We start from the raw sequence: 25,899 nt of genomic DNA on the forward strand, positions 1-25,899 counted from the left end.
GAATAGGCATCATTTAATTCATGAATTCTAACACTAGGGTGGCCTAGGATTCTTCACCACTCCAAAACACCACACTTGGATAGATCAAAAAGGCTATGTAAGCATATGTGTGGGTATGTGTTTTCTGTTCTGCTTTTCCAGATGGGCAGGAGAACCTTGTTCTCCAAAGCTGATATGGGAGCAAGGTTTGGCAGGCAGTAGGAAGCCTGGGAAAATGGGTTTAGCAAATGAAGTGACATAGCTTTTCACAACAAAGGATAATAATAGTCGTAGCAGAAGCACGTGACATGCTTATCTTGTGGGGGCCTGAAGATCAGACACATATGGGTGAACTGGTCCCCGTGGACAACAGTATTGGCTGTGCTCCCTGCTCATCCATGGAGATAGCAATATGTGTTCCTTTTTGAGCTCTCTGCTAGAACTGCTTGTAGTAAAACAAAAGGCACACATGCCTTCATTTTTAATAGACTTTTTATTGCACCAATTAATCCGTGTTTTCAGCACTATGTACATTACAGAATTTTTAAATTGATGACGGTAACATAATTTATTAATTATGTTTCAAATTTATTAAGTATGTTTCAAAGGTTTGGGAAGGGTTGATGTTTCCATTTTAGTTTTTTATGTTGGTGATAATAGCTGAATAGAAAGTATAACATCCACTCAGTTCACTCTTTGCTTAAATAATACAGTTACTACTTGACTTTTGAAGACATACCCTATCCTTTCCAGTGTGCTTTCTAATATCATGCAGAAGCCTGATTATGAAACAACTCTTTATGAGCCCAGATCAGTTTCTGAAAAACAAATGAGCCTTTTTTGTGAAACTGAATTTAAATCAGCTATATGGAAAATATGTTAGATGTTTTCCTCTGCTACAGGTTATAGGTTTGTCGTTACAACTGTGTATGTGCTTTTGTCAATTCAAAGAGTACCAACATCTCCTGAAAATCTTTGAATGGATTATTGAAACAGTATAATAGCAAGACTTCTTATTTTTATGATCTGTTATTAAGTTGCCTTTTAATGTTGGGCATGTTAAAATGGCAATAGTCTGCTACATACAGCAAGTACGTATTTTCGCATGTAGACCAGGAGACACACGTGATTTTCTTGTACCTCTTAGAAATATGATTGATATACAATTATATGATCAAGAAAAAGGACTAAAATTCAGATTCAGTGTCTTAATCATTAGTGTCTTTGTACTAAAAGTACAGTTAGTTCAAAGTTTAGAAGGTGTTTTAAGGCCTTTTTAAAAACAAGGGATTTCATCCTGTGTTTTTAGCAAAAACACTTGGTGACTATACTCACCTCAGCAAGTGGGCAAGATGGTCCAGTGCTCAGAGCAGCAGGGCTTGGTTGAGACAACAGAACAGCATGTTTGCCATGCTATAGTAGAGGCAGGCATCGTGGCAACGAGGGAAACCTTGATGGAATGTATGCCCTTTTATATCTCTCTTTTTGTCCCCTAATTTGGACCCAAAGAAGCTTACATCATCCCTCCCCCTTCTCTGTTTTTATCCTCACAACAGTAGCAACAACCCTGTGAGATAGGATAGGCTGAGAGAGTGACTGGCCCCGGGCACTCGGCTAGCTTCCATGATAGAGTGGCGTTTTGATCCTGGGCCTTTCAGATCCCAATCTGGTGCTTTAGTTGCCACACAACACTGTTCAGTCAGAAGAAGGTACCACTGAATCAATAGGACCCTTTTCCTAGTAAGCGTGCAAAAGTTTTGGATCCTTTGCTACTTGTTGAGGCATCAGTGTGATGTATGTATTTACAAAATTGATATCCACCTTTCTGCCTAACCTGGGTCACCAAGGTAGCTGAAAGCAGAAAACTATAAAACACATCATAAAACCTCTTTAAAACAAAGAGCAATATATATATTTAAAATTACAGACCCGACAATTAATGATGTAGGGCGGGAAGGAGAGGTTCTTAAGGGAACGCCAGACAAAACAAAAATGTCTTTACCTGTTGGTGGAAGATAACTATGGAAGGGGACAGATGAATATCCCTGTGCGAGATAGCAGTCTTGTTGTGGTGCACCCTTAAAAATATTGTTCCACTGTGATTATTAGATAAGTGGTTTCAGTTATCAGAATTGTTTGAAAGCACACCATAGATTAGAAGGTTTATGGTGACTTTCAATTTTAGTATGAGTTCTGCTAGAAAATGTCAAATTTTAAAAGATTTATTTGTTTATGTAACACCTTATGTCACGCTCAAGGTGGCTAACAAACCAACAGTCAGTCATTCAAAATAAATTTAAAACTTCAGGGGGGAAGTTTTCTTGATAGTACATTTTTTCCTCCAAATGAAAATCGGAACATTTCAATAAAACTCAATTTGGAATAGGTGCTGCTGAAATTATATCTGATTTTTTTTAAAAAAATCTGCATTTCCTTCCATAGTTTTATGAAATGTTTTTTACTATCAAATAAGAGTTCCCACCTTTACAGAATCTACAGCAGTTGTCCTGGATTCTGCACATTCCCACTCCTCTGAATTTTTTTAATAGGTGCACTAGGCCTTCCAATGAGGGGAATGAGCAACAATACCCCTCAGTTAAATCGCAGCTTATCGCAAGGCACTCAGTTACCGAGCCACGTAACGCCAACAACAGGGGTACCAACAATGTCACTTCACACGCCTCCATCTCCGAGCAGGTATTTATTGACAGCAAATGCTTCTAAAGGGCCCTTTTCAAATGTGCTTTGTTTGTGTTTGAGTGTGTCTGTGTATGTATAAACGTTAAGGTGTTCAGCATTCCAGATACTTAGAAAAATAAAAGAAAAAATTGTTAATTTTCTAGACCATTGCCTATGCTTCAGGGTGCTGTGTAAAAGATTGTAATGCAATATTGATTCCTGTCTACTAGAAAATAATAATTGCATTCTGCTATACAAACTAGTGTATGTTACACAGCATTTCCAGTTGATATCCCAAGAGCATTCATATATTGATGACCAGTGATTTTTCTAGCGTTTCCTAATTTTAATAACTTGTATTTGAATGCTTGCTGATATTTTGCATTTGGTCTGAGTAGCCTGGTTTCCTGAAGTAACTTTGGTAAACTATGCCTGCTGGCACAGTTGCACAAATTATCTGTTTCAGGTTAGACCCATAGTGTAATTTTTTAAACCCTGAGATTCAGAGCTGAGCAAGACTTGCATCTGAGATAAACTTTGGGAGCCACTATCAAGAAGGTTGGTACTGGAAGATTATTGGTCTAAGCAACTCTTCATCTGCAGATATCCAACAACCAAATTACTTAGATGCAATTCTGAAAATTATGTTCTGTGTCCAAACTATATTTTTAAGAGTAGGTTATGACAGCATAACATGGAAATTATATTTTGCTGCATTGGTTCACTGATTATTTCCACTGGTTCATCTTTTTTCAGAGGTATATTGCCTATGAATCCGAGGAATATGATGAACCACTCCCAGGTTGGACAGGGCATCGGAATTCCCAATAGGACAAACAGCATGAGCAGTTCAGGATTAGGCAGCCCCAACCGAAGCTCACCCAGCATAATCTGTATGCCAAAGCAGCAACCCTCTCGACAACCTTTTACTGTGAACAGGTAAGGTGGATCTATTGCTGCTAATTGTCTGTGCCATGGGCTGTAAGCAGTACCCTTTGGATTCTATCTATGATTTAAGAGGTAAATAATAATTCTTTGTGGAGAAATAAATCAGACTAATCTGAAATAAAATATTTTGAACACCAGTGATTCATTGTAATGTTTTAAAATAAAAATGTAATGTTTTAATATTTGAAGGTTACTTTTGGTAAATTTGCACAGATATTAGGGAGTTCCACTGAACGGTTGTGGTAGGACAAGTACACAGGCTCGTGCAGCAAGCTTTATGGATGTGAAATTTCCAACCCAAATGCTTTTATTCCAAACCACTTGGGAGCATTAGATGCAGTCTCTAGCATAGCCTGTGCCCTTCTGGAACTGTTAACATGGTTCTTTGGATCACTTCTATTTAACAAGTATAATTGCTTGGTTATGTTAAAGCTACACAAAAATTCTAGCTCTGTTTTTTTTAAATTTATAAGCAGAACTTGCATTGTTTTGGTTTATATTGATGGAGTTTTACATACTTTTCTGGTAGTGTATTGTTCATATCTTAATGTTGCTATGTATCCCATTAACTACTTTTCTCAGACCTAGTTCTTTTATATAGATTTTTGGAGAAGAGGAAACTTTAAATTAATACGTATCTTCTAGAACTTAAGCTTGACCAACTAGTCCTTTCAGATTCGTTGAATGAGGGATAGGTTTTTTACCTAATGTCAAGCTAGTTAGATGTGATCTTTGCTCATTAACCAAAGCAGTATTTAGCATGTACCATTCTACTTCTTGGCCATATTGATCCTAGGTGAAAAAACAACAAGATACTTGTGATAAGGAGTGAGAGGCATTTTTATATCTGTTCAGGATATGCACTTTAGATCTATAAATAAGGAAGTAGATTGTTGATAGAAACAATATGCTTGCTAATAAAGATGCTCCCAAATATCTTGGGGAGGGGTAGATCCGTATTTGATGAAGTTAGCCAGAGAGAGTTTTGAAAGTGGCCTATTGGATAGGGAACAGTGCTATAGCAGGCTTTGGTTGATTTTGAACTACTAGCTACCAGAGTCTGCCTCTTTCTTTTCATACCTTGGATATTGAGAACTGCAAGCTTCACTGTTTGTAGCCTATGATCATGGAGTCAGAGTCGTGGGAGGTGTGGAATTTCTTTCTCAAAGTTTCACAGGCTGCAATTGTTGGCCACAATTCATTTATAGAATACTTTTAGCAAGGAAAGCATGCTTTATCATTACTCTTGTTTTAGGAATAGGAGCACACGACAGATTTTACTGAAGTATTAGTTACTGGTATGGTAGTGTTCTGTCTACGAAAAAAACCTTCCTTATGTTACTAGAATATATTCAATTTATATGTTGTTCAAGCTAAAGCCCACTTCAAACTATTGTTCATTTTCTACTAAAGAGCCATATTAGTTGCTTCAAGAAATGAGGATGTTAGAATGCAATCTGCTTGTTGATTCATGTTTCTAGCCATTCCCTTTAATTCACATAGAGAATTCTGGATTGTGAATTTGAATATCAAAATGCCATTTCCAGATGACTAAAACAAGCTTCTTAGTGCCTCTGCTCATGTTAAGAAAAACAAGCAATGGCCTTCCTATTGCACTTCTGCCTGAGATTTATCCCCAAAGAACAATTGTATGGGTAAACCTAATAGTGCCTTAAGTGTAAACGGAGAAGTGACTGAATAAATGTAAACAGTCATAAGAGTGAGCAACAGGAAGAGAGAGAGCTTTTTTTTCTCAGAACTGAGACATGCTCAAGCAAAGAGACCATTTTTGCTGTTTGGTTTCTTTTTTCTTTTTAGCCACATACTGACTAATTTCATGGTAGTACATGATCTTGCTGTCTTCCTGATGAGGTTTTGGACTTCCTGCATTATTTGAGGGTTTATTTGTGTAAACCTTGCCTACCCTCTGAGTTGCTCTTCATACCTTGTTCTGTTTGGAGCTTTCTTTTTATCAGCAATCCTTCTCATTATGGTTTTCCAAGCAATCTTGGAATACACTTCCTGATAATTTCATTTCTTAGCATCTATTTTTAAAACTTCATGTCAAAGTTGATAGCAACTAATTCTTGACTAGCATGGAATATAATGCAGCTATTTTCTGTACAGGCTTTAGGTTCATGGCTCCTGTTTTCCTGGATTGTTTATAGGAGTTCAGTTGTTCCAAGTCTAGGTATATAAGCTCAGGTAGTTGGATTGTAACCTTCAATTCCTTTCTAGTATTTTTCCCAGTTGAAACTGGTTAATTCTGTCATATGATCAATGCAAGTTGAGATAAACACCAATATTGTATGCCTTTTTAATTTAAAAAATCTGGTATTTTAAGCCAGAACTTACATTAATATCAGGCATCATGTTAAATGGGCATTTTAAAAGGCAAAAGTTCTAAAGTGTTTTGTTAGGTTTATTTGTTGACATCTCCCATAGTTTAAAATAAGGTGATTTAAATTAATTTCATTTTCTTTTATACATAGTATGTCTGGATTTGGAATGAACAGGAATCAGACATTTGGAATGAATAACTCTTTATCAAGTAACATTTTTAATGGAACAGGTAAGCCTACTCTAAATTCTGTCTATGCATTTTTATCCCACCCTTCTTCCAAAGTCATCAGGGTGGCATACATGATCTTTTCATCACAATAGTCCTTTGCGGGTAGGTTAGACTGAAAGAGGAAAAATGGCTTAAGGTCACCTGATAAGTTTCGTGACTGAATGTGGTTTTGAACCCAGATCTCCCAAATCCTTGTCTAGCCACTGTACCGCACTGGCAGTCATTTGTCACGCTTCAGCAGGTTAAGATGAAAGGAAGCATAATTTGTGCATGGTGTATGACATAAATTGCATGGTTTATGACACCAGCACTAATAGAGGGAACTGTGAGCCCTTAGAAGCCTTCTCCCATACCTTTGCTGGAACTAAAGTAATCAGAGAGTAGAGGACCCCTGGGGACTCCACTCCCACTTAGCATACCATACTGAAAATAGTTCAGGTGAGCAACAAGCTGGGAATGGGGGAGACCCCTAACTATCAAACACAATTAACTCAGAGTGCTGTAAAATTCCAGTCCTGTGATGGAGTTTTGAAAAAAAGTCAGATGAATAAAGTTGCTGACCTCCTTTCTCTAGCAGTGTTTCTGTTTCTTTGATGGCTACATGATGGACAGCTTTCCTCATTATTATCGTCTCAGATAAAACTAAACTCTGTGCATAATTGTCCGGTAGTCACTTTGCTAGGGCAAGAGAGTTGGTGTTCTGTAGGGGAGCAGCTGGATGCCCGCTTGATACTGCTATGTCCCTAGTTCTTGCTGTAGGCCTTCCTTCATGGTTTACACTACCCTGGGAATGGGGAACAGCCTTGCCTCTGCAGTTGTTGCAGGGCTGCCTGGAAAGAGCCCAAGAGTAGAACAGAGACAGTAATGGTAATAGTCAGCATCTGCAACTGATGACATCTAGGCTTAGGAACTCAATAAGGGCTGATAAGCAAGTGAATAAGAGTGGCATCACCTAGCTGCCCTAGCAGTAAAAGGTAAAGGTAAAGGTCCCCTGTGCAAGCACCGGGTCATTCCTGACCCATGGGGTGATGTCACATCCCGATGTTTTCTAGGCAGACTTTTGTTTTACGGGGTGGTTTGCCAGTGCCTTCCCCAGTCGTCTTCCCTTTACCCCCAGCAAGCTGGGTACTCATTTTACCGACCTCGGAAGGATGGAAGGCTGAGTCAACCTTGAGCCGGCTACCTGAAACCGACTTCCGTCGGGATCAAACTCAGGTCGTGAGCAGAGCTTTTGACTGCATGCAGCTTAACACTCTGCGCCACAGGGCTCCTAATAGTTAGTTGGCCCTAGCAGTACCCGTACTTTATTCCCCTACCTCCAGCATTTGACCACACTTTGGGATTCAGCTGCTTAGGGAGATTCAGTAATTATTGAGACAGTATCCATCCTTCCCCTGTAGGAGGTTGCAGTGGAACTGCTACTCTGGGGCTGCTACTGAAAAGGCCCTTTCTTGTGTACCAACCAAATGAGCTTTTTTGGGTGATGGTACAGTCAGGAGGGCCTCTCCCTGTAATCTTAGTTCCTGGGTAGGAACGTATGGAAGAAGATTGTTCTTCAGATAGCCTGGTCCCAAGGTATGCAGGGCTTTAAAGCACAAAACCAACACCTTGAATTGGGCTCGGGAGTGGTTTAGTAGCCCATGTAATTGCTATAATATTGGGGTCACATTCTCCTGATAATTGGCCCCAACCAGCAGTCTAGCCACAGTGTTCTGCACTAGCTGCAGCCTCTGAACAATTTTCGAGGGTAGCCCCAAGTAGACTGCATCACAGTAGTCTGGATGTAACTAAGGTATGGGTCACTGTGGCTAGATCTGGCTGACCCAGGAATGGATGCAAGTTGGCGCACTAGACAAAGCTGGGCCAAAGCACTCTGAACCCCCACAGCCACCTGGTTTTTTAAGGTGACTGCTGTGTTGAGTAGCACTCCCAAGCTGTCAACCTGGCTTTTCAAGAGGAGTATAATCCCATCCCAGACAGGAGAGATCTCAGGTCTACCTTTCTACTCACCTAAAGAACCTGTCTTATCAGGATTAAGTTACAGTTTATTCACCCTCATCTAGCCCATTACTGACTCCAAGCACTGCTTCAGAACTTCAACAGCATCCTTGGAATTAGTGGGGGGAAAAGGTAGAGCTGGGTATGATCCACATATTGTTGACACCACAACCCAAACCTCCTGATGCCCTCTCCCAGTGGCTTCACATAGACATTAAATAGCATGGGAAGTAAGATGGAACCCTGCGGAACCCCACAGGCCAATGGCCATGGGGCCGATAACGATATGCACTGAGCAGGCAGCAATATGCACTTGCTATGTTTATTATCAGCTTTGGCTGATAGGGCATTTTGCACTTTCTCCAGAGTTCATCACCAAAGCCTCCATTTTGTTTGTGCTCTACAGTTGGGTTTGACAAATCCAGGCACGGGGTTGCCATAGTGACTTAAAAATTACCCTTTGGATGGCAGGGAAATGCCCCACTTGCACAGACAAAATTAATTTTGCATAATTAAAAATTCTCTTAGCATATGTGGTCACACCTTCTGCATATAATTTTAGGGGTATAATCATGGGCCCAGTCTATTAGTCTGTGCTATGCTTGCAACTCTTTTCCCAGCTGACCCCTAGTAAGCACAAGAGAAGTAGCTTCCTCAGCTTTACCACTGGTTTCTCCCCATTCCCAGCCAGTGGATTCTGCCAATGCTCTAATCAGGTGCAAAATCTTTTAGCCACGAACAGGGAAATGAAGGCAATAGTTTAGTGGCCATAGTAATTGACCCTCAAGTTTTCATTGGTTTCTCAGGGGTTGTTCTGGCTATTCTGTCTCTTTTAAATGCTGCTTCCTGAAGGATGCTTTGAATTATTTGGGTCCTGTAGGATGCTTTGAATAATTGCTGGATCCCCTGCCGGTAATCTTAATATTAGATTACCACTGGTCAAATGAAAATCCAGCGGGTACATTATCTGGTCCTGGTGGTAAACCAGTGGTAAACTGTTGGTGTGTATGAGCCTGATTGAATATGCTATCATGAATGCCATTTCGTCATCTCTTAAAACGCCTTCCTTACTGGTATTTTACTGCAGTATTTTGTTTCAGGTCAGCTGCTTTACTTTTAAGCATTTTGAATCTTCAGTTTTCAGGTGTGATACCTGCAGCCACCTCAAACTGTAGCTATAAAGCAGGATATAAATATTTAAATACATTGCTATTTATGAAATTAGGTGTTTTCACTTAAGTAGTTTAATCTCCTATTTTATAGAATTCTACCACTCTGGGATTTCTCCCTAACTTTTGGGGGTTTTTTTCATTTTTTTCCATTTTTGGGATCTCTCTTTTTTATGGTTGTAGGATAGGAAGGCAATGTAAATCTTGGTATTAGAAAGCTACTAATTCCTTTTTAATGATATTGTGTGTAAGTGCAGCCATTTCTGGGGGAAATTCTTTTAGAAGAAATGTCAGTTAAATGTATTTATTTTTAGATGGCAGTGAAAATGTGACGGGACTGGACCTTTCAGATTTTCCAGCACTAGCAGACAGAAACCGAAGGGAAGGAAGTGGGAACCCAACTCCATTAATAAATCCTTTAGCTGGGAGGGCACCCTACGGTAAGTCTGTAAGAACTTTCTAAAAATCTCTTCAGAACATTTCCTTTGACACTGCAAGGCATCAATAGTCATTTAAAATGGGCTTTGTTGAATTTGCAACATGACATTGTTCTATAGCTAATTTTATTTCTCAGATAAATTAAGACAAGAATCCAACAGGAGAATAGTTAAACTCTGTGTTGTTGTTTTTTGGCACTTGTAATTTCCAGTTGTTCGTAGATTCCTTTTTTACCCTCTTTTTACATGGCGTTTACATTTTGAGTTTAAATTGGGAATAGGTTCTATTTACAATTTCAGTGTATTTTAATAAATGTCCAGACATTATTTTACTGATTGTAAGAGCTCAAAAAAAGAAAGAAAAACACACCACAAATTTTCTTACAAGGTCTTTTGTGCTTTTATAAAACTTTTAAGGAGTAAAGATTGTAAAGGAAATGGCAAAATAAAGTGATATGTAAATGATCAACTAGTATGAAGGGATAAAACAGCAAATTTGTCAAATTAGAAACAAACTAGCATTATTGGTGTCTTCCAAACCTGCAGGAAGATATGCTATAGGTTTCTATTCTGTCAAAAAAGTTGCTTAGTAATTTGTGACTAGTTTGCATTTATTATTACTGGGGGGAAAGTGGGCTCTGATGTGCTTTTTTGTCACTGTAGTAAAGAGTGCTGCTCTCCAGCCCTAGACCACCATATTCCAATCTTGAATGGCTTGGCCTGATTTTTTGAATTAAGAGTCATAGAATTTTAATGTGCAAATGTGCTATAAATTCAGATGCTATGGAAGGAGCCAATATTAATAAGACCACTGGTGTTTTTTTTAATGAATTGATATACCCAGAATCATTCAGTAGACTCACATTAGTTTTCTCAAACCCCTACACTAATGTAGCTAAATTGGACAATTATTACAGACTCATTCACTGTTTTGTTTTTGTAATTTTATTTATCTCAGAATCTATTGGGGTAGAAACATCTGGAATTTGAAATCAGTGTTCCCTGACTCAGTGGTAACAGAAAAATATATTTTATAATATCTGATATGGTACATTTGTCTTCAATACAGTTGGAATGGTAACAAAACCAGCAAGTGAGCAAACCCAGGACTTCTCAATACACAACGAAGATTTTCCAGCATTACCAGGCTCCAACTACAAAGACCCAACATCAAGTAATGATGACAGTAAATCTGTAAGTGTGTTTCAAAGAGAAAAAATGATCCCTCCCCCCCCCCAAAACCCCACATGTAATTTATGTTAAGGCAATTTCATCCTGTGGTTATCAGCTGGACAAAGACTTTTTCAAAAGATTACAGTTAAGAATTGGTACTTTAAGGCTCTGATAATCATGAATTCTGTGTGCGCAGCCAGTCTTCTGACCTTGGTAGTTGTCCACTGTAATTGCAAAACAGATTGCCTCCCAAACTTACGGTAACTTCAGGATCAGCCTCTGACATAGTTCTAAAAGTTCTCTTTTTGGGGAAAAAACCAAGTGGGAAACCTATGGTGTTCGCACAGTTCTTTATGTACAGCTACAAGGCTGCTATCCTCAAAGCCCCGTGCATGCCTGCTCTTTTATGTGTCTCTGTCACTTGACTTCCTTGCATCGTTTTTCCTAATAGAATTTGAACACATCGGGCAAAACTTCCTCTAGTGCGGACGGACCTAAATTTCCTGGAGATAAAAGTTCAACCACGCAAAACAATAACCAGCAGAAAAAAGGGATCCAGGTGTTACCTGATGGTAGGCATGCTGGATTCTCCCCCTCCATTTTAATTCTCTTGTGAATGTTATCCACAAAATTCATTCTTTACAGTTTAAGATTAATCTGTTGGTCTTGCATAGGTCGGGTAACCAACATTCCTCAAGGGATGGTGACAGATCAGTTCGGAATGATTGGTTTGTTAACATTCATCAGGGCAGCAGAGACGGACCCTGGCATGGTGCATCTCGCATTAGGAAGTGACTTGACAACACTAGGTCTCAATCTGAATTCTCCTGAGTAAGTTGTTTTTAGCTCTAATACAATTTCTGTTGCTTAAAATAATGGCTTCATCTAGTTACTCAAGGTATCAAAATTTCAAAGCTGTTTTGCAAGATGGACTGAAAATGTATTGATAGTAAAGCAAACCTTAATAGCACAGTTTGCTTCAGGGTGTTAAAATTCAGATCTGCAAGTTTCCAATAGATCAGGATAGTATTTTCATTTCCTTCCATTTCCTTCCATTTGAAGGAAGATGATATACTTCATACATCCATTTAAAAAACTTAATTCTCGATGTCTTTATGCAGTTGCATGCAGCATATTTTCTTGTGTGTATAAAAACATCTGCATCATGCTGCAGCAACCATTACCTTTATATAGCAGCATGCCTATAACGATTTGTTTCTCACTTGCCATTATTTAATTCCTAATCAACCTGACCTGGATGGCTCAGTCTAGCCTGATCTCATCGGATCTCAGAAGCTAAGTGGGGTCGACTCTGGTTAGTATTTGGATGGAAAGCCACCAAGGAAGTCCAGTGTTCCTACGCAGAGGCAGGCAAAGGCAAATTACCTTTGTTCATCTTGTGCCTTGAAAACCCTACGGGGTCGCCATGAGATGGCTGCAACTTGACAGCACTTTCCACCCCCACCACCATTCTCCATAAGCCATTGGGATGACCTTGGTCTTATTATGGCAGATTGCTTAAATTGCTATCTTTGCTGCTTATGGAGCAAGAACCATTGATGTACTGTAAATTTAACGTCCCATGTTCCTGGAAAAGGAGCAGCTGTCCACTGTTGGTTCTGATACAGGTTTATAGTGTGAGGATTTATATATCATATTAATAATCTATGCAACATACTTGAGGTTGTCGAAGGCTTTCACGGTCAGAGTTCATTGGTTCTTGTGGGTTATCCGGGCTGTGTAACCATGGTCTTGGTATTTTCTTTCCTGATGTTTCGCCAGCAGCTGTGGCAGGCATCTTCAGAGGAGTAACACTGAAGGACAGTGTCTCTCAGTGTCAAGTGTGTAGGAAGAGTAATATATAGTCAGAGGGGGGTTGGGTTTGAGCTGAGTCATTGTCCTGCAAAGTATTAAAGGTAATGTGCTAATGATTGTCCTGTAAGTATCAAGATAATGTGCTAATGAGGGTGTTACTCCTCTGAAGATGCCTGCCACAGCTGCTGGCGAAACGTCAGGAAAAAAAATACCAAGACCACGGTCACGCAGACCGGATAGCCTACAAGAACCGATGAATGCTAACAATGTTTACTGAGAAATAAGCCCCAGTGATCCAAAACTATGACTGCATTGTTATTTAATCAGTTGTTTAAATTCGTTATCCTGTTTGTTACACACACAAAAAATATGTTCAGTACATCAAGTGATAGCAACTTGGTGGTGGTACCACCAGCCTCAAGGAGGCACTGAACTCCAAACTACAGAGATGAGATCAGTTCCTCTGCAGGGAATGATAGCTTTTGAGGGCACACACTGTGGCATGCCATCCCCACTGAGCTTCCTCTCCTCCCCAAACTCTGTCCCTGCACAACATTCCCAGATCTCCTAGAATTTCCCAAGCTGGGGTTGGCAACATTAATCCGTGCATTTATATGTGAAGAGTGTCCTGACAATTATGCCTCAACATTTCTGTGCGTGCTTAGCACAGCAAGAAGTTAGACTAAGCTGGATAGTTAATGTTCAGAAGCTTAAAGGTTTCAGTGGCGAATGCGTTTTGAATTTGAGAACCTGGTACCCATTAAGTTGGAACTTTGTTTTCATCCATCCCTCTCCATTCTCTCAGAGGTAAACACTAAAGGTTGTAGTTCTGTTGGGGTGCGAACAGTTGTTTCCCATTCTTATAAGGAACCTCAGGAAGAAAGCAGTTACTTTGGCAAGTCCTAGGGTTGGCTGTATGATCGTTTTCAGGCCTGAGGTGCAGCACTGGTGTGGGAAATAAGGAGATAACCTATGTGACTGGTTTTTTCATAAATCACCTTTGTGACCTGGAATCAACCTGTGTAAAATTAGGTTTGGTGACTACTGTGCAGTCTTGATGCTGTGTAAACCAAGCCTAAATGGGTTATTGTTTAAAAAATAACACAAGGAAAAAATGGATATTGGTACTGACTCCTTCACCTGTTTGTTTGTTTGTTTGTTTTCCTGTGCAGAAATCTTTATCCCAAATTTGCATCACCTTGGGCTTCTTCACCTTGTCGACCTCAAGACATAGGTAGGCTTAATTTGTTTTTGTTTTGTATAATGTTAAATGCCTAATAAAGAGTCTGTCATGGGTTACGAATTCTTTTTTGTTTTCCTTATGTAGACTTCCATGTTCCATCTGAATACTTAACGAACATTCATATTAGGGATAAGGTGAGTATACTTTTTGTGCCCCTATAAAACGAAGCTTGCATAACAGACTATTTTTAAAAGAAGCTATATTTAAGAATCTGGTACAGTATAATGGTTGAGGTCATGAGCCAGGGAGACCCAAGTTCAAATGTTGCCTTGTCAAGTGTTCAGAATACTACATAAAAGGCTATCGCTCTTAGTAGTTGTTCTATTTGGATGCCATTTTACAAATAGTATATGTGTCTTTTGAGAGTTTCACTAAATAGAGTGTGCAAGACTGACACTCTTTTGAATACTTCAGGAATGTACTCAGTTTTATTACACTTAATAAAATGCTCACATCTTTTTTCATCTCCAAAAATTCCAGACACTTTTTTTTTCTGGAAAAGACTTATTATTTTACTTGTTTTGTGATTTGACTTCTAGCTTAGAGTAAATTAAATCTTCACTTTTACAGGCAAATACAAATCTATAAAAATGCTTATTTTAATGGCTGTAGGTAGCTCAGTAGCCTCCCTCACAGAAGTGTGTACTATTGCTAACACAAGATGTGTAAACAAATAATAACACAACTATCTCTGAATTGGAATGTAACCAGTATAGGACCAACCCTCATCTCATTTATTCACTTCATGCCAAATTTCCTTCTTTTCCCCAGTCTTTTGGCTGGTATATGGCCTGATATCCCTTTTAACACCCCCCAACTGCTCTGACAGCTAAAATAAATACACCAATATTTATCAGCCCATTCCTGAAACCTGCAGCATCCAGGGACAGTGTGGCCACAGCGCCTCCACAAAGGTTTCATGGCTGCTGCAGGGGGGAAAAGGGTTTTAAATTTATAAAAACTCGAAAATGGGGGGAAAGGCCCCATTGCAAACAGTGATGTTGCACCACCAAAAATGGTGTTGCAGCAGCACTGTTGCATTAGGAAAGTTCCCAGCTCGAAAGGGGTTAGGAGGTTTCCTAGTGGTAGCTCAGCCCTTCCCCCCCCCCCCCGAAATCCCTGGGAACACCTCCTGGGATGCCGGCGTGAGGACTTAACACCAGGAGAATGCTGGCACGAGGCCGTTCTGGCATCCAGGGGTTGCACTCCCGCTGCAGTCCAGGGGTAGCCGGCATAAGTGCCCCAACACCAGCATCTGTGCCAGTTTGCATGGCGCAAGTGGCACAGACACCGGCATAGGGGTCACGCCAGCTCCTAAGTGCATTTGGATCCCCCCTTCAGGAATGCACTGTATGTATTTTATATGTGGGTTTCTTAAGAGAATGTTGCTGTTTTATTGTCCTTTTGCTAGTTTTTTGTTTCACTGATAACTGTTCCATTGCTGAGATTGGAAGCTGCCTCAGTCTATGTGCTGAGAGTTGTGGGATATAAAATATTTTTAATAGATAAAATTATAAATAGATTAATTTCACTACTACTGCTAGACAGGGGAATGACATTTTGTTCCTAAAAAAAAAAGCACTGGCAACATACTTGTAGATCTCTTTTGCAAATGTTGTTGTCGTCTCATTGAAGCTGGTTGAAATTCTGCCACAATAAATTGTTGCTTAATAGTCCCCCTAATGCAGTATCGTAACTAAATAAGTTTCATATCAGATTGCAATGTCTTTATGCAAACCCTTTTGTTTAAAAAGTGTTCATCTTTTCCTTTACAGTTGGCTGCAATAAAGCTTGGCCGCTATGGGGAAGATCTACTGTTTTATCTGTATTACATGAATGGAGGAGATGTATTACAGCTATTAGCAGCAGTAGAGCTGTAGGTTCTGACTTCAGTGAATTTTATACTGGGGTTGGGAGGGGATGGCAGACACGTTTAGGCTGATTTTTTAAAAGTGTTCTGTTTCAAATGCAAGTTATTTTAATATGCCATGTTACTGGATTTCTTCATCCAGTAAGAGTAATGCATGAGTGGAAACTTCCTTCTTGCTGGGAAGAAGACCCCCCCTACATCATCCAGCATGTGTGGACATGTTGGTTAAATTATGGTCAGCACCAGTCATCTTTTAGACTGGAGGAGTGGGTTGTGGTTGTGAGGATTTATCAGATATGTGCTGGTTTCCCCAGCAATGTCCCTCAGTTTCTTATCTAAAACTTTTGGCTAGTAGCCTGGAGCCTCTAAATTATATTTCAAGATTTACAAATGGTGCTAAAATTTACTGATGCTATGTGAGGTTGAATAGAATTATGGATCAAAATGTATTTTGAATGAATGTAAATACTTCCAATATTAATCCCTCTCCTCACACAAGTCAGGATGTTCTAAAATATCCTTGTGTTTGGAATACAAACTTTATTTTCATATTAGTTAAATTAAATTTCAGGGCATATATTTAATTATTTATCAAACAACAGTATTAAAGTTGGGTATATTATGCAGTTCTAAAAAAATTACACTGAAATCATTCTAGCTGACAGATGCTTTTCTTTCCTGATTAAATAATAATAGATTTAACCGAGATTGGAGATACCACAAAGAAGAAAGAGTATGGATTACCAGGGCACCAGGCATGGAGCCAACAATGAAAACCAATACATACGAAAGGGGAACATATTACTTCTTTGACTGTCTTAACTGGAGAAAAGTAGCTAAGGTATTTTTCCCCTCAGTCAAATCTTTAAAACCTGCATTTGTAGAACTTTTTTTCTCTTACATTGCTGTGTCTATTTGGATGTATTGTCAGAAGAATTTGTTCGTAAAAGGAAACATATCCAATTCTGTCCAAAGCCTGATTTACAAGGATAGAGTTCTGTAGTGGGTAGATGCATCCCTTGTGTTTCTCTTGGCTCGCTGTGTTTGCATTCTTACCTCCATTCACTTGAATGTCTCAGTTAATGACCCTATTATTGCTTACCTACCTACTTAGGATAAACCAGAAGTGTTTCAAGATCCACTATTAAGTGGGAGCTGTTCTCATTTCCAACTTGTTTCAGCCTCTGATTAATTTTTTGCCATGTAAGTGATAGGTAATTATGTAATGATATCCTGTGACTTGCATTTTTCTGTGAATCTTAGCTGAGCTGAATATATGAATCGCAAAATCGCAGCAGTTTATTTTGCCACATGCCTATAGACATGTTAAGAGAGTTGGAGGGGGATGAAATCTGAGCTTAAGGCATACTTTTTCTACTTGATGTTTCCCCCACAGAGTTGTGACATAAGACTTGTATGTCATCACATGAACCAAAGAATGGCAATGGAGATTCAGGAGAAGAAGCTGGCAGTTGAATGCTTAATTCTCCTGCTACGGATATATTAGGGCAGATGCTTCAGACAATGATGGGCCAATAGAAATTTTCTTTGTATATATTTAGTTTAATTTATTATTTAAGAAGAGCCCTTCTGGAGTCCAGCATGCTGTTTCACACAGTGGACAACCAGTTGCCCCTTGTTGATTGGCCTATCCCAAAGGTATAGGATGGGTAGCAGTTACTTTATGTAGATTAAGACACAAGTTCATTGGTTCTTGTAGGTTATCCAGGCTGTGTAACCGTGGTCTTGGTATTTTCTTTCCTGACGTTTCGCCAGCAGCTGTGGCCGGCATCTTCAGAGGAGTAACCCTGAAGGACAGTGTCTCTCAGTGTCATGTGTGTAGGAAGAGTAATATATAGCCAGAAAGGGGTTGGGTTTGAGCTGAATCATTGTCCTGCAAAAAGTAACAAAGGTAATGTGCTAACCATTGTCCTGTAATTATCAAGATAATGTGCTAATGAGGGTGTGGTATGTTAATATGGAACCATTGTATCCTGAAGTGATCTGTTAATGTGCGAAATCCAAAGCTAATCTGCAGTGGCTGAACATGGACTGACACAAACAGGACACAGGGTCTTATTCCAAGACACTGAAAGACTGGACAGTTCTACCAACTATTTTGTCAGATTGCACAGAGAAGCCATTGAAATTCATAAACATCAGCACAACTTTAACAGAAAAGAAGAGAGTTTAAGAATGAATAAGGCTTGGCTTCCTGTCTTGAAAACCTCCAGACTAACAAAGACTACAGTCCACAATAGCCATGCAGATTAGCTTTGGATTTCACACATTAACAGATCGCTTCAGGATACAATGGTTCCATATTAACATACCACACCCTCATCAGCACATTATCTTGATTCTTACAGGACAATGATTAGCACATTACCTTTGTTACTTTTTGCAGGACAATGATTCAGCTCAAACCCAACCCCTTTCTGACTATATATTACTCTTCCTACACACTTGACACTGAGAGACACTGTCCTTCAGTGTTACTCCTCTGAAGATGCCGGCCACAGCTGCTGGTGAAACGTCAGGAAAGAAAATACCAAGACCACGGTTACACAGCCCGGATAACCTACGAGAACCAATGAACTCTGACCGTGAAAGCCTTCGACAATATTTTAAGACACAAGTGTTAAAGAGAAGAGGGGGAATTCAGACTTCCAAATAGCTGTCTACCCCTTATGTCTTTTAATGCTACCTCTCAGTATCAGCTTATTAGCAGCTGTCCACAGTTGGATCATGAGCTCTCTGGAGCTTCATTAAAGTGTGTGTGGACTTCTTCTCAAGCGCAGACTTTGTACTGATTGCGTGTGTTGGGACTGCTCTGTGCTACAAAGGAGCTGTCTCAGATAGTGAGATGAATAGGGATGCTTTTGCATCCACAGTAGCGGTCTTAGAGCCAAACGGGTGCTTGTGCCTTGGAGCACTGGAGTTTCCCTGTTAAGCCTTCCTGCATTATTCCTCCTTACAGCCCCCCCCCAACCTCTGGACGCCTGGATCCATGCCGTTGTTTCCTTTCAGGGACCGTCGTGCATGTCAGGCGATGCTGGGTTGGAGCAAGGAGGACAAAATTTCTAGAAGTGACGTTTTGAGGTTGAAAGAATATAAATTTATTTCTTAACTCTTCTGTTTTAGAAAGGGTGTTGTAGAGCTGAACTTAATATTTTAGTGTTGAAATAAAAAACCACACTGATATTTTAGTATGATTCTAATTTGAAGTAAGAACTTTGAAATAGCAGACAGAGAAAAACATACTCAAACTGGAAAATTATTATTAATCAGTGTTTACACAATGGGCAATCTTGTGCTGCATGGCTAGAAAAAACGTGCAAGCCGAAAGGGATTTTCAGCCTGATCCTAAGCTGTGTTTTTTAGAAGGAGGTCCTGTAGCTTTAAATGGGACTTGAGCTAAGCAGGCATATCAGGATTACAGCTTTAATATACTAGCAACTCTCAGAAATTATGTTTATGTTTTTAATGATCATGGAGTACCGGTATGTAGATTTTGTTATTTTATTTAAATTGCTGATTTTTTTAAAGGCTAAAGATCAGTGTTTTTACTATGCTGTCTTCCCACACATACTTAGTTCACTTTTACAAAGTTTCTCTGCTTTGTCACTTCAAAGCAATTCTTAAATGTCACAAATGATTGGATAACTGGCTGTTCACAGACTGAATATCAAAATAGAGTTAAAAGTAATCAATTCTGTTTTTATGTTCCAAATAATTGAATTTTGTCATCAGCAAATATTTTATTTTCCTGTAACAGAGCTAGCAGCTGGATTTATTCTTATGTATATTTATAGCCTGCCTTCTTCCAAAACCCTGGTTATGCAGAGTCCATAATATGGCACTGATAGGAGATAAGTTTATTTTGAAACATGTAAAAAGATGTGGGGGGGGGAGAGTAAAATGGCCAACTTGATCAAATTTTTTACTTCATAAGAATCAGCTCAATTTCACTGTAGCCACTTAGTCAAACATCTGACGGAGACGCTTTTGGGGAAGTTTTTTGTTTTTTTGCGGGGGGAGGGTGTTTTGGGTTTTTTTGCTGATTCGTCCCTTCACTGCAGACCCCAACTTTGCCCATCATTTGTTCCTGAGGGTGTAACTCAGTAATATCAGTGTAACTCCCCCTCCTCTTTCCACTGGCAGAAATAGCCTTTTGGCTCCTACTCACCAGGAGCAGCATTTTGGGAAACTCAGTGAATTGCAGCGGAAGGGGTGAATTTGTGATGGAGGAAAGGTGAAAGTGGTTATTCTTGTGGAGAACAACCATTGGATCCAGTCTATTGCTGGTAAAGTGAAGAATATTGGTTTTGCAAGGTTTTTATTTTTCCTGATAACAAGCCAAAAGAAGACTTGTTGACCTTTATAAAAAGCAGCATCTGTATTTTTTTTGTGTGTGTATTAGATGCATGAGCCCGTGGTTCTTGATGGACCACCTGCTAATAATGAAATTATTACCTTTTTATTTGGGTTATAGGAGTTCCATCTGGAATACGACAAACTAGAAGAAAGGCCTCATCTGCCGTCAACATTCAACTACAACCCTGCTCAGCAAGCCTTCTAAAGACTTCCCTTGTCTTGGGGTATGGCTGTCTCAGCACAATACTCAACATAACTGCAAAACTGATGTGGCTCAGGCATCCTGGTTTTAATTCCTTCTGAGGATCTGGCAATTGGCTCATGCAAAGGGGTCACCATTTGAAGTCCTGCCTTACTAATTATGTGCTGCCCAACAACTAAATTTATAATTTGTTTTTCTTTAGTTTGAGCAGGGTCTGATTTTTTTTATTTTTATTTTTTTTGCCAGCAGACAAGCTTGGGTCTGTAAAGACAAGCAAGTACACTGACAAAGTTTACCACTTAGTTTCCAAAATGTAAAAAAAAGGAAAAAAAGAAATAGACAACAAAATTTGCATTGTTCATTGTAGCACTCTTGGTAATAAAAGAAATGTTTGTGCATTTTTATGTGAAGATCCTTCTCGTATTTCATTTGGAAAGATGAGCAAGGTCTGCTTCCTTCATTTTGCTTCCCCTTCAGTTTTTGAAAAGGCAGTTTTCGCCAACTTAATGCAAGAATATCTGACTGTTTAGAAGAAAGATATTGCCACAACCTCGGGTTCATTTCCAAGGTTGTGTGTTACTGAGCTTCATCTTTCCAGAATGAGCAAAACACTGTCCAGTCTTTGTTACGATTTTGTAATAAATGTGTACATTTTTTTTAAATTTTTGGACATCACATGAATAAAGGTATGTATGTACGAATGTGTATATATTATATATATGACATCTATTTTGGAAAATGTTTGCCCTGCTGTACCTCATTTTTAGGAGGTGTGCATGGATGCAATATATGAAAACGGGACATTCTGGAACTGCTGGTCGGGGGACTTCTTTGTCGCCCTGTGCACTAAAGGGCCAGATTTCAGCAGCCAAGGACATCCATACCCAAGTGAATGTGATGGGACTTAACGAAGTGAACTGAGACAATTCACTTTGGCTGTTTGAACAGCAGCGTTTCATAGGAAGAGAAAAAAAAAGATCAATCTTGTATTTTCTGACCACATAAAGGCTTCTTCTCTTTGTAATAAAGTAGAAAAGCTCTCCTCACTGCAGTGTTGACTTTGATTTGAGATTGTGATATTGCTTCTTCGACAGTGGAAAAAATATGGAAAAAGTTGAAGTATTAAAAATATCAAGCTATAAAGTGATTGTGGCACTTAAAATGAAGAGTCTCTTTTGCTGCTGACGCTTCATTGAATAAGAGTTGCATACCCTTCCACTGTCGGCCTGAACTCATGATCAAACATGTTGTCATCTCAGGACAGGCTAACAGAATTGAACAATGTATTTTAGCAATGGGCGATCATGGGAGGACGGTCCAAAGATTTACTTCATTTTTGTCATGGGCATGTTGTTTTAAACCTTTGAGCTGAAAAGGTACATTTCATTTGATGCCTATTTTTTTCTTCCTGGAGGTTCAAATTTAAATAAATCAACATGAATAACATTTCATTTGTGAAAGCCACTGTAACTGTTCTCTAGACAAAGAGAAAGAGGGATAGTGTGTGACCCATTTTTATTAATATGTAATTCAGTCAGTCCACTTTGAATAATACTACAATCAGATGTTGTAAAACATTACATCGTACCTTAAATTACCAAAGTGAGAAAAGAAGCAAAATAATGTCAGTGAAATGTTTAATTTTAAACTGTTTTCCCCCCCTCAATCTAGTGCAAAAGAAATTTGTTGAGGTTTTCCCCCCCCTCAAATGTCAATGGGAAACCAGCCATTAATAACATTTGCTGTTTCTATATCAGGTGTATATCAGAAATAAATCTACATTTTATATGTATTTTGGGTTAAATGACAGACATAAAAATATAAACTAACCACTGTCATCTTATTATTTTAAAGCAAAGTGCTTCCTCAACCTGAATTGTGTTCATGCTGGTAACATACTTTATGACACACATTGCTTCAGATTATCTATTTTTTTCTTAGCGATTCAAATACACTTTTACAAAGATGTTTAAAAGGGACAACACAAAAATATTATGCACAATGTAGACATTTGTGGAACACTGACTCATTACCACAAGAAAGCTCCACAAAAATCCTATGGCACCAGCACATTTTGTTGTGTCTAAAATGACTCCCCCCCCCCCAGTTTTATGCTTAACGTGCTTTCAAATGCCCTATAGATTTATAGTTATGGGAAGATTACCGAAGCAGTGTACCCTGAAAGAACCTTGTTTCAAAAAGTTAGTGTGTATTTTCCATATTTTGAAAAAAATATGATTTCAGATGCACTTTATTGTGGTCTAACTTGCAATATTGTACATGATCCAAACTTTGAGATGAATAAAACAGGATTGAGAATATCTTGATGCTAATGCTAACAAAATAAAGCATTACATGCTGCCAAGAACAGAGTTCTACTTTAGACTGTTGTTGATGTGGAACTGAGAATAGATAAGGGTGAGTTGTGAAAACCATTTCATCCAGTTATTCAAATGAATACATTTGATCTCTTAACAGTGAACTAAAGATATATTTAAAAATTTGAGTGTATGAAAGAGAGAGAGAGAGTATTCCTTACAATGTTGAATGTCTGTTTATCCTCCATTCAATTTATTTTCTGTTTAAGAGAGACATTCATAAATCTGAAACTCACTGATTATTTAATCTACCTTTCATGAAAAATCAGGGGGGGAAAGCAAGTGATTGTATGAAGCATAAACTTAAAACACATTGCTGGTTTCTTTGCTTTACGATTAATACATATGAAGTTGTTCTAGTTTCAGAAGAGAGAAACCATGGCCACCAACCATGTAGAATCATGGTTTAATTAAACTAACTATAGTAAATGTGATTATATGAATGCTAACTACAGCACCAGTTATGGTACGTTAAGTATGTCATGCATGGAACAGAAGATGGCTTATTAACTACAGTTACAGTACAATACCATGTACTCTTCTTTAAAGGGTGTAACTGGTTAACATTGCACTTTTAGTTGTAACTTTGGCTTTGAGTGATTATGAATGCTGGAGCAAATGAGTTGCAGACTACTTCCTGCACCAATCTCATATTAGCAGATACAGTCACAACTTTTATTATTAGTTCATTTTTATTGGTGAAAATCATTAAATTTCCATTACAATTTACAAGGTAAGTTTAAAATAGTATTTCTCCCCACCCCCACCCCCCAGAAATAGTAAAGTTTTAATTTTTTCCAAGCCATTCCTTGGGTTCAGGGTTCATATCTCCTCCTCAAGTAGTCCCTTTTGCTGGTTTGAGGAATTGCTGCTTTTATGGATGTTACCCATATCTGTTTCTTACAAGTACATTAATGAATGCTAACCAGTTGTTTATCGTTTCTGAAAAGGAGCATTCATAACAATTGAGAGAGAAGGTTAAACACAATTATTTCAAATACCTTGCGTTTTATCTGAGCATTTTGCTTATAGTTCCTAGGCACTTTCCAGTCCACAACTAGACTTTACTTAGTTTGAACAATAGAACTGCATTTGGGCCATTTTCTGAAGTACAAATTTAGGCTGGATATCACAAAAATGTTTGCATTTATTGGGGTTTTAAAATTCTGGAACAATAGTTTCACAGTGGACGTCCTTAGTTTCGAAGGCAGAGCTAGATAAATTTATAAAGGGCACCATTACGATTTCTTTTTAATGCCTCACTAGTGGCCCGTAGATGTTAAATTTCATTTTGAAATCAGAAAGGTTTGTTAATCACCACTAATTTGCCACATTTATATTGGTGGGAGTTAACAATAATTAATGTTTGGGGGAGCAGTGTATGTGTTCAAGAAGGCGTTTTCACCCAGTTCAGAATCAGTAGATTCCTTGCATTTTAGGTTTGGCTGTCTTGATCAGGTTATTTGTTCTGCTTTGGTACCATGATGTATTCTGGATTGGCCTGTGGGAGGTTTATTAAGTGAATATTATTAATAGGTCTATTAAGGTGAAAGGCTAGATAAATAGGGAGTTTTTTGTCTCCTCGACCCTTATTTTGTATTTAAAAAACCCATGGCCTTTTGATAGAAATGAATCTTACTTCACCAAAAAGAAAGGACTAAATTAGAAAGACTTTAATTAACTTTATTGGTATTATCATAAGAATATCAGAGCCCTGCTGTATCATAGTAGTGGTCCATCTAGTCCAGTGTAGTCTTTCACACAGCAGCCAGCCAGCTAGTTGCCCTGGAGAGTCAACATACATGGCATAGAGGCCAAGGCAGGACCTCCCAGCAATGGTATTCAGAAACGTGTTGCCCCTGTGTGGGGAGATTCCCTTAACTCACCGTGGTGAGTAGCCATTGAGGGACCTATCCTCTATGAATCTGTCCAACCCCTTTAAAGCCATGTACACTTATGGCCATCTTTACATCCACTGGCACTGAATTCCACAATTTAATTACTTGCAGAGTAATGAAGGTTTTTGTCTGTCTTGAACCTAATGCCCATCAACTTCATTGGGTGACCCTGAGTGCTAGGGAAAGAGAAAAAAACTGTTCACTCGCTACCCTATGCATAATTTTATAGACCTGTTATCATGTTCCTCTTTAGCCATCTTTTTCCAAGATGGAAAAGTCCCAGACACCACAGCTTTTCCTCATAGGAAAGATGCTTCAACCCTTAATCATTTTGGTTGCCCTCTTCTGTATTTTTCCAGCTCTGCAATATTCTTTTTCAGATACAGTGACCAGAACTGTATGTATTCAGAACTATATCCAAATGAGGATATACCATAGGTCAGCGTGGTCACACTTCTGAAAGTGCTTCAAATACAGTGGTGTCTAATAAAGCTTTGCCATTTTTGATGTGCTGCTCATTTCTTGTATCCGCTTGCACCTATCCACAATATTTTTCCCTCCCGGTGGTGGTGGAAAGAACCATCAAGTTGCAGCTAACTTAATGGTGACCCTGAAGGATTTTCAAGGTAAGAGATGAACAGAGGTGGTTTGTCATTGCCTGCTTCTGCATAGCAACCTTGGATTTCCTTGGGGGTCTCCCATCCAAGTACTAACCTGGACCCACCCTGCTTAGCTGTTGAGATGTCACGAGATAAGGCTTGCCTAGCCCATCACTTCCAGTACCCATTGACTTTAAAACAGAGGGAGACTACTGTTATGAATCAGCTGTCTCATAAGCAATATAGTTTACTTTTACTAAAGCCACTTGTAAATAGGTTGATCTGAGGACTACACCCCATGATTTTATAATATCCTACAGCAAAAATGGAGGACAGTTTTAAACCCTGAATATTTGTGTTCTTCCCTGAAGCCTCTTTCACTGTTGACAATTCAAAGGTGGTAGCCAATTCCTAAATAAAATTGCTGAAAAGATAGCCAACAAGTTCTAGTGTACCAGAAGTTAATTTAAGTATGGTTCCCATAATGTTAAGCTATTTACATGATCATGTATATTTACATTGACTAAAATTAAATGCAAGCTTGACTAGCAGAGTGCCTTAT

General features: G+C 38.9%; 1 protein-coding gene across 3 annotated transcripts in view; it reads left to right on the top strand.

Moving 5' to 3' along the window:
* The window catches only part of CNOT2 (CCR4-NOT transcription complex subunit 2), a 72,829-nt gene extending 51,321 nt beyond the window's left edge, over positions 1 to 21,508 (top strand). For all 3 annotated transcript variants that reach the window (XM_056847182.1, XM_056847181.1, XM_056847183.1), the window contains 12 exons: positions 2,529 to 2,676; positions 3,415 to 3,597; positions 6,099 to 6,178; positions 9,660 to 9,785; positions 10,852 to 10,976; positions 11,407 to 11,527; positions 11,630 to 11,786; positions 13,943 to 14,004; positions 14,098 to 14,147; positions 15,789 to 15,889; positions 16,580 to 16,724; positions 20,379 to 21,508. In XM_056847182.1, coding sequence (XP_056703160.1) covers positions 2,529 to 2,676; positions 3,415 to 3,597; positions 6,099 to 6,178; positions 9,660 to 9,785; positions 10,852 to 10,976; positions 11,407 to 11,527; positions 11,630 to 11,786; positions 13,943 to 14,004; positions 14,098 to 14,147; positions 15,789 to 15,889; positions 16,580 to 16,724; positions 20,379 to 20,465 — 1,385 coding nt within the window. In that variant the 3' untranslated portion in view covers positions 20,466 to 21,508. The remainder of the gene's footprint in view (positions 1 to 2,528; positions 2,677 to 3,414; positions 3,598 to 6,098; positions 6,179 to 9,659; positions 9,786 to 10,851; positions 10,977 to 11,406; positions 11,528 to 11,629; positions 11,787 to 13,942; positions 14,005 to 14,097; positions 14,148 to 15,788; positions 15,890 to 16,579; positions 16,725 to 20,378) is intronic.
* The last annotated feature ends 4,391 nt before the right edge of the window (positions 21,509 to 25,899 follow it).

The sequence above is a fragment of the Euleptes europaea genome, chromosome 3, assembly GCF_029931775.1.
Source record: "Euleptes europaea isolate rEulEur1 chromosome 3, rEulEur1.hap1, whole genome shotgun sequence".
NCBI classification, from domain to species: Eukaryota; Metazoa; Chordata; class Lepidosauria; order Squamata; family Sphaerodactylidae; genus Euleptes; species Euleptes europaea.